At 43.9% G+C, this 7,179-nt stretch overlaps 1 protein-coding gene across 1 annotated transcript; it reads right to left on the bottom strand.

The window, feature by feature from the left end:
* Positions 1-4,233: 4,233 nt before the first annotated feature.
* SARC_10131 (hypothetical protein) lies at positions 4,234-4,629 on the bottom strand (the record flags this gene model as incomplete). Its single annotated transcript, XM_014295833.1, has 1 exon — positions 4,234-4,629. The coding sequence occupies one exon, from the start codon at positions 4,627-4,629 to the stop codon at positions 4,234-4,236; it is 396 nt and encodes a 131-aa protein (XP_014151308.1).
* Positions 4,630-7,179: the final 2,550 nt, after the last annotated feature.

Genomic DNA, 7,179 nt, shown 5'->3' with positions numbered 1-7,179 from the left:
AGATTTTACAGCAAGAAACCCTCTGTGGTTTCAAGAAAGAAATCATCAGAGTTAGCTCACTCTCGAGAGCTAATCAAGTTGCTTAACTTACTCCCGAGAGCAGATTGAGTGTCTCAACCGACTCCCGAGGTTTGATTAAGTCTGCCAACCGCAACAATTTAAAAATAGCTGCGTCTCTATAAGAGTCGTGTGGTAAATACACGTCAATAACTATATATCAACGTACTCCCCTCATCAGAGGTGAGTCGTTGGCTATTTATTGAACATTACCTGGTCAATTAGCGCATGTGCGTAATCGGATCAGAACCCTAAACTGGGTTCATGACCGATTCACAAATAGACCCTAATAACCCTAAATCGTATATCTGATCACAAAAACCCTAATAACCCTAAATCGAAAGCATCATGTGATCAGGGTGAAATTTGGTTGCAGAGAAGTCGAAATAGAATAGCATCGAAGTGTTAAAGTGTTCTGCAGAAGGTTTCTCATACCGACCATGCGAGTTTTTACCTTGGCCAGCTCAAGCGGCTGAACACTCGCAAAAAGGTGAGGTAAAACGTGCATTTGCCTTTTGTTTAAATAAGTTCCGACACATTATCAAACACAGCACAAACGATGAGACAGGCATGCTTGAATATTTGGTGCGATGGCGCGAAGGCAACCCAACGTGAGAGACAGTCGAGGCCTTTAACGATCTCAACGACATTGTCGCCTGCCACAAGGACTCGCAGACAGGCACCCGCAAACGACGCCGTGATCAGATTTAGGTTTTTACCAGTACATAGACGGTGCGCTCGAGACGTATACTTCGGGCCCTCTAGCTCTCTGAGGTTAAATGCTAGCACACTGCTCTAGCTCTCATTGGATAAATACCAGCATAGCGGTCCGGGCGTGAGTATTCCTTTCCTCATCTCTAAAGCTGGCACACTAGTAGGTAGTGCTTCAGCTTGGTTGGGTTTATTAGAGGGTTTATTAGGGCTATTTTAGTTTATGTTATTTTAGTTTATGCTATCAGAATCTGTTAACTTTGTTTGTACCGATCAGTGTTCAGATCGGCACATAACACATAAGTAATAAGTTTTTGTAATGAATTGTAAGGAAGGAGAACGTCTCCCTATGTACGGAAGGAGAACGTCTAGATATTTTTATTCGACGTTTTACTACCCGTTTAAAAGCTGCACATCGTCCACCAACGCTTCGGGGCTGGTATACACCAGCATACCTTTATGATTGCTGGATAGCTTATGCCGGATGTACACCTTCTCTATAGGCAATTGTCGCGAGAGTGTTTGCACAAAGTCTTAACTTACCCGCTTTGTGCACTTGGTCTTACATTGTTGATAGACGTGGGTTCACTATCGATGTTTCTCCTGAGTTGCTTTCTATTGTCGATGGGAGCTGATGAATCAAACCTTTAATAGTGCCGGTACTAAAAAGGTGAACATGATGGAACGATATAACTATTTATGGGGTGTGTTTATGTACTAGATTGAATGCATTAATCCGATATGAAGTAAATACTTACATGCAACGTAATGTAAATTTTCAATTCCCGAAGCATAGGTTTCACAGTAACTTCTACTTTTAATTTATTCTCCAACTTATTATTTCAAGTTTCCAAATCGAAAATAGTGGACCGCCCTCTTCATTCTTGAAAATAAACAATTTGAATGTCGGCTTCGCGGATGAAAGAGTTTGAAGTATTACGGGTTCCGTCGATAAATAATTGTAAGAATGGGTATTGGCAACGCCAACTAGCATATAGAAAAATAACCTGATGATTTTATGAAAATTTCAAGATAATATAAAAGTATTTGTACCAGCTTCTAGTACAAATATATTAAATCTAAATTTTTTACCTCTCTTATTGCAATAAATTTTTACCAAAAAAAAGGATGTGTCCACATTAAAAATGTGATGTGTTTTTAAGTATATTTTGAAAGCTTACATTTATATGCGTTTATTAAAAGATGATACAGAAATATTTGCACTACTTCTATGCCTACATGCACATCAGGCTTCATGTTCGTTGCAGAGGTTCTGGAAAGATTGAAGGGAAGTTAAAATTGTCAAAATGCCGCGAGAAGCTCGGGGCGAGTGATGCAACGATGTAAGACTTACCGTGCGTTAATTAACGACGATGAATACAAAACACTTCCACAACTGAGTGGGAACGAGCTAAAATTCGTGTACAATTGTGTTATAGGACAATGTAGTAGACTTTAAATGAAGTGCAAATGTATATATATATTTCTGTCCTCACCTTTGGTTTCATACCTAAGGTGTTTGTGCTAGTGTTCAGCCACTTGGGCTGGTCAGGGTAAATCCTCATATGGTCGCAGAGCACTTTAACACTTCGATGATATTTTATTTCGACTTTTCTGCAACTAAATCTCACGCTGATCACACTATGCATTTCCACATAGGTTGTGACTCACATAGAACCGCAGCTATTTTTAAAATGTCGCGGTTGGCATACTTAATCCACTCTCGGGAGTTGGTTGAGAAACGTAATCTGCTCTCGGGAGTCGGTAATACAGTCGGTTAAGTATTAACTCAACTCTCGGGAGTAGGTTAAGCAACTTGATTAGCTCTCGGGAGTGAGCTGACTCTGAGGACTTCTAAAAATCAAAAAAGGTTTCTTACAGTAAAATCTGGCCTGAGATCTGTAGTCTCAAACTGTGTGGAATAAAGCTGGTCCACACTCGCAGTGGTAATATGGGCTGAGTCAATCTAGGTATTTTCGAACGTGATACTGAGTCGAAGTACAGCTGGAGGCTGCCCGATACCACACCACACACCTGGTTCGCCATATCGGGAAGTATGATAGTCGGTACCGGAAGTCCCGAAGATTTGGTCTGTACCGATAATTGGAAGTAGTACTTCAGCAGAGTGATGAGACGGAGTATGGGGAACATCGATCTATTTACCAGTATTGGATGGGGGTAAATTGGTGCCCGCTGTTCATGGAGGAAAGAGTTCCCCATAATGTTCGTGGGGAATCCATATACCGTGGTAGTCATGTCGATTCTGGAGCTGTTGTAGTACGGCGGTAGATTAGGCCCCCCAGAATACGTCTTAAAAAGCTACTGGTACAAGCAAAGTGGCTGGAAGTAAATACCTTATCTCCCTCGATACTCAATCTGAGAGACTACAGTAGTAGACGTATTTCTGTATACGTTAATATCGTTTTACGTCGTCAGCCCGAGAGTAATTTGGGACTTGTTCTCAAATTAATATAAGTATAGGTGGGTCAGCCCGAGAGAACGTAAGAGTAATTTGAGACTTCTTCTCAGATTATTCTATTTATAGAATACGGGTCACCGGCTAGCCGAGAGTCGAGGCCCGAGACTGAGTATAGAAACAGAGAATATGATATATTTATTTCTAGAAAATATATCCGAGTGCTAAAGTGTTCTGCAGAAGGTTTCTCATACTGATAATATAAGTTTTTACCCTGGCCAACCCAAGTGGTTGAACACTAGTACAAACACCATCAGTACATAACTGAAGGTGAGATCATAAATAAATTCATTCGAATGCGCCATACTTTAAATACACTAGCACTTTACTAATAGTCCCCCACACCGCACGCTAACACCTCATTTGTCTGACGTTGATTTCATTTGCAGGTACCGTGACTGTGGAGCCTGGTAGGTTGCAATGAACATCAGGAGGAATATTCGCATTGGTATCCAGGAGGTCTGTAAGTGACTCTCTGAAACCTTCTTGTTCATGCTCTGGGTCCTCTTCATGTGGTGTGAGGAGTGATTCCCATTTTGCATCTGTTGGGATGAGCGGGTTGAATATCCCTGCTATGTATACACCTATGTATGGTAGAATGTATATATTTAGAATTATTGGTGTCATATTGTCTGGTAAGTCCAATACTTCAAAGCACTGAGAGGTCTTCCTCCCTCCATAGTTAATGTCACAAACTTGTGTTGATCCAGTGCGTTGTAATCTTGCATCTGTTTGTGCTAGTTGTATATACCCAGGTAGCGCTCTAACAGACAGATATAGTTCTGAAACTACACTTTTGTCCCTGCATGAGCGTTGTGCCCCTGAGTCTAATAGTGCATTGTATGTATTGCCATTTATTTGTATATCAATGTGTAAGCGTTGGTCTCGTGGTGCGGGAATTAAAGATAAAGGTTGATAATTTATATCATTCGCATTTATTAATAACGTTGCTTCATCTGTAAATACATTGAGTATGTCAGCCAGGTCAATCATGTTTGCTTCCTCCCTCCAGTGTTTTCAGTGCTCATCACCCTCTGTGATGTCTTCCACTTTGCCAGATGTAATGGACAGTCTTGATATCTGTACATCTTTCTTGGCTCGCTGCTCAGCCCTCTTGGCTTGAACTGCTTTCGTATCGGGACACCGATGTGGGGATAGCATTGCCAAGCAGTATGGGCTTGTACGTTCTTCACGTGCTTCTTTCTTTTTCTGTGTCTGCCCCCCCCCCCCTGCTTGTTCTGGTTGTGTGCACCATTGTCTGTATTGTGACGCTTGTTGGCGTTCGTGGAGTTATCCTCCACCTGCATGTTCGTCTGTGCGTTGTTGCGCTTATTTGCAGCTCGCGCCTGATCTCTCAACATACGCTCTCCTTGTGTCACAGACATCGTTCTTATGTGTGTCTCAGTCATAGTGTGTAACTTGGTATGTTCTATGTCAGACAGGTGTCCTTCACTTCCATCAGGTTGCTTGTCTCCTTTGATTAGGAGATCCCCTACTGATTGTAGTCCATAGTACTGTAGTAAGTAGTCGAGGATAACTGTATCTCAACGTACTCCCCTCGTACAAGGGGAGACGTTGTTCAATTTTTGAACTAAATCCTGTGACTATCATTTTGGTCATGTGTTTTCCGTTAATCAGTTTTAACCTGATTGGATAACCCCAGTTCAAAATATAGTCTCTAATAAAACCCAAATATCAAATAAACCCTAATCCTAAATAAACCCTAATCCTAAATAAACCCTATCAGGGACTTCCTGACTACAACCCCCCCAAGATGAAACACCACAAGTGTGCGAGCTTAAAAGATTGAAGGAATCCCCTGAAAGCGGTTACGTGCTGGCATTTATCTTCAGAGCTAAAGCATTGTACTGGCATTTAACCTCAGAGAGCTAGAGGGCTCGGCTATTTGTTCAACGCTCGAGCTGGTGACTAAACTGTAATTAAACGTATCCTAAAACTATATCTATTAACAAATTATCTTCTAACTATAACTGGTCTCTCCGGCGTTTCGGAGCTCGTGTCTGTGTATCTTTGTGATAAGCCACAATGTCGTTAGCGTAGTCAAAGGCCTCGGCCGTTTCCCACGTCGGCACCCCCTCACGCCAACGCACCAGATATTCGAGCTTACCCGTAACATCATTTGTCCTATGTTTGATGATGTGACGGAATGCTGACCCTCCTTCTCGCCAAAGATCATCGTCCAATGGTGGTTCTGTACTGCGGTGGACCAATCGTAGTAACTCAACCCGTACCGGCTTCCCCTTAAACTCCTGGGGAGTGGATCCATATCTATGTGTAAGGTCATATCCTTGACCGTTGCGGCCTTTAACTACATATGGGTCAAACAGTGGGCGCATGGCTTCGGAAGTTCACCCCTCCGATTTCACCATCACGACGTCGCCTTCGTCAAAGTGGACTAAGTCATGGGCGTGTAACCGATCAAACGGCTTCGTCCATTTTATCCGTATAGGTCGTAGTGATCTTATGTAGCGTAGGCAAAATTATATCCTGGAGCTGGTCCAACCGTTGTGCCCACGTGTCATTAGTAACCGGTTGTTGCTCTGGGACGTCATCGCACGTGTCGACGGCCGAAATAAACACTAAATGGTGCGCTCTTGTGTCGCCGGGAGATGCGCAAGTTCTGGTACAGCATTGTAAAAGGGAGACGTTCGTCCCATGCTTGGGTTACTGCCTCACAGACGATGCGTATCGAACGTGTTATCTTCTTGTGCCGACGTTCCATTGCCCCCAACACCTGTGGTCTATAAGGTGGTGATACTTTGTGAAGTATACCCACTGCCTTGACACTGAGGGTGACCATGTTGTTAGTAAACTCATTACCCATATCTGTCTGTAGCTTGCGCGGGAAGCCGTGTTCGCCAAAGATAAACAACAACATCTGCGCGGTGGTTTCCTTACTTGAATAGCCGGAGGCCACGTCTAATACATAGAAGACAAATTTATTCTGTCTTGTGGATGTGACCGGCATTGGAATATAGACCACCTGAATGTGATCCCAAGGATACTTCGCGTCAATACTCATCATCGGATGGAAGCCTATACGTGGGGTATCCTGGCCCAAACATTGTCCACACTGCCGCTTGATTTCTGTAGCTAGCTCTAATGCCTCCGGCCAAACGTGTCCGTTCTGTTGTAACTATTGGACAGTATCGGCAGCGCCGTGGTGGCCTTGCTCATGCTGTGCCTGTGTGAGTTGTGTACGCCGTTGTTGTTCCATCGATGAGGCATTCGCAAAGGCCGGTTGTGCCACCTCACTAGTTAACGCCACGGAAATCTCTCGTGCCGTATCCAAACACCGATGGTATGGTGTGTGTCGAGATTCGGCATAGCTTAATCTTTGTGTAAAGCTCTCGGCTAGCTGGAAATCTGACGGCGGCCCCACTCGTGCAACGACCGTGTGCCCCCACTGCGTCTTCCCACAGGCATACTTCTCATACTTTAGAAATGTAGGCAGGGTCCGGGATACTAACACTGGCTCGGCTTGCAATAATGATTTGAAAAGGTCAAACCATGGTGCGCGAGGAGTCCAAGGCAAGCACACTGTCGCTGTAGCCCCGTCCGCTTTGATCTTCCGAAGCTTGCGGTGTATCAACCTTCACGGCTTGTTCGAAGTAGCTGGGAAATAATTGCCAACGGTCTGCATACAGGATTTCTGGCACGTCTGTTTCCGCGGTCCCTTCATGTATGCGACTCAGTATATCCGGCAGGACATTCCTCTCCCTAGATATATGTGAAATGGTGAAGTTAAAGGGCGCTATGATGTGGTGCCACCTCTATAGCATAGGATTAAGCTTCAGTTGGGTTTTCATGTATACTAATGCTTTGTGATCCGTAAACACCGCGAAGCGCTGGCCGTCTAGGTAGTCGCGGAAGTGTGTCAACCCGTAGACCAACGCTAGTAGTTCCTTCATGGG

The sequence above is a fragment of the Sphaeroforma arctica genome (genome assembly GCF_001186125.1).
Source record: "Sphaeroforma arctica JP610 unplaced genomic scaffold supercont1.1145, whole genome shotgun sequence".
NCBI lineage: Eukaryota > Ichthyosporea > Ichthyophonida > Sphaeroforma > Sphaeroforma arctica.
This window is presented reverse-complemented; position numbering and strand designations above follow the sequence as displayed.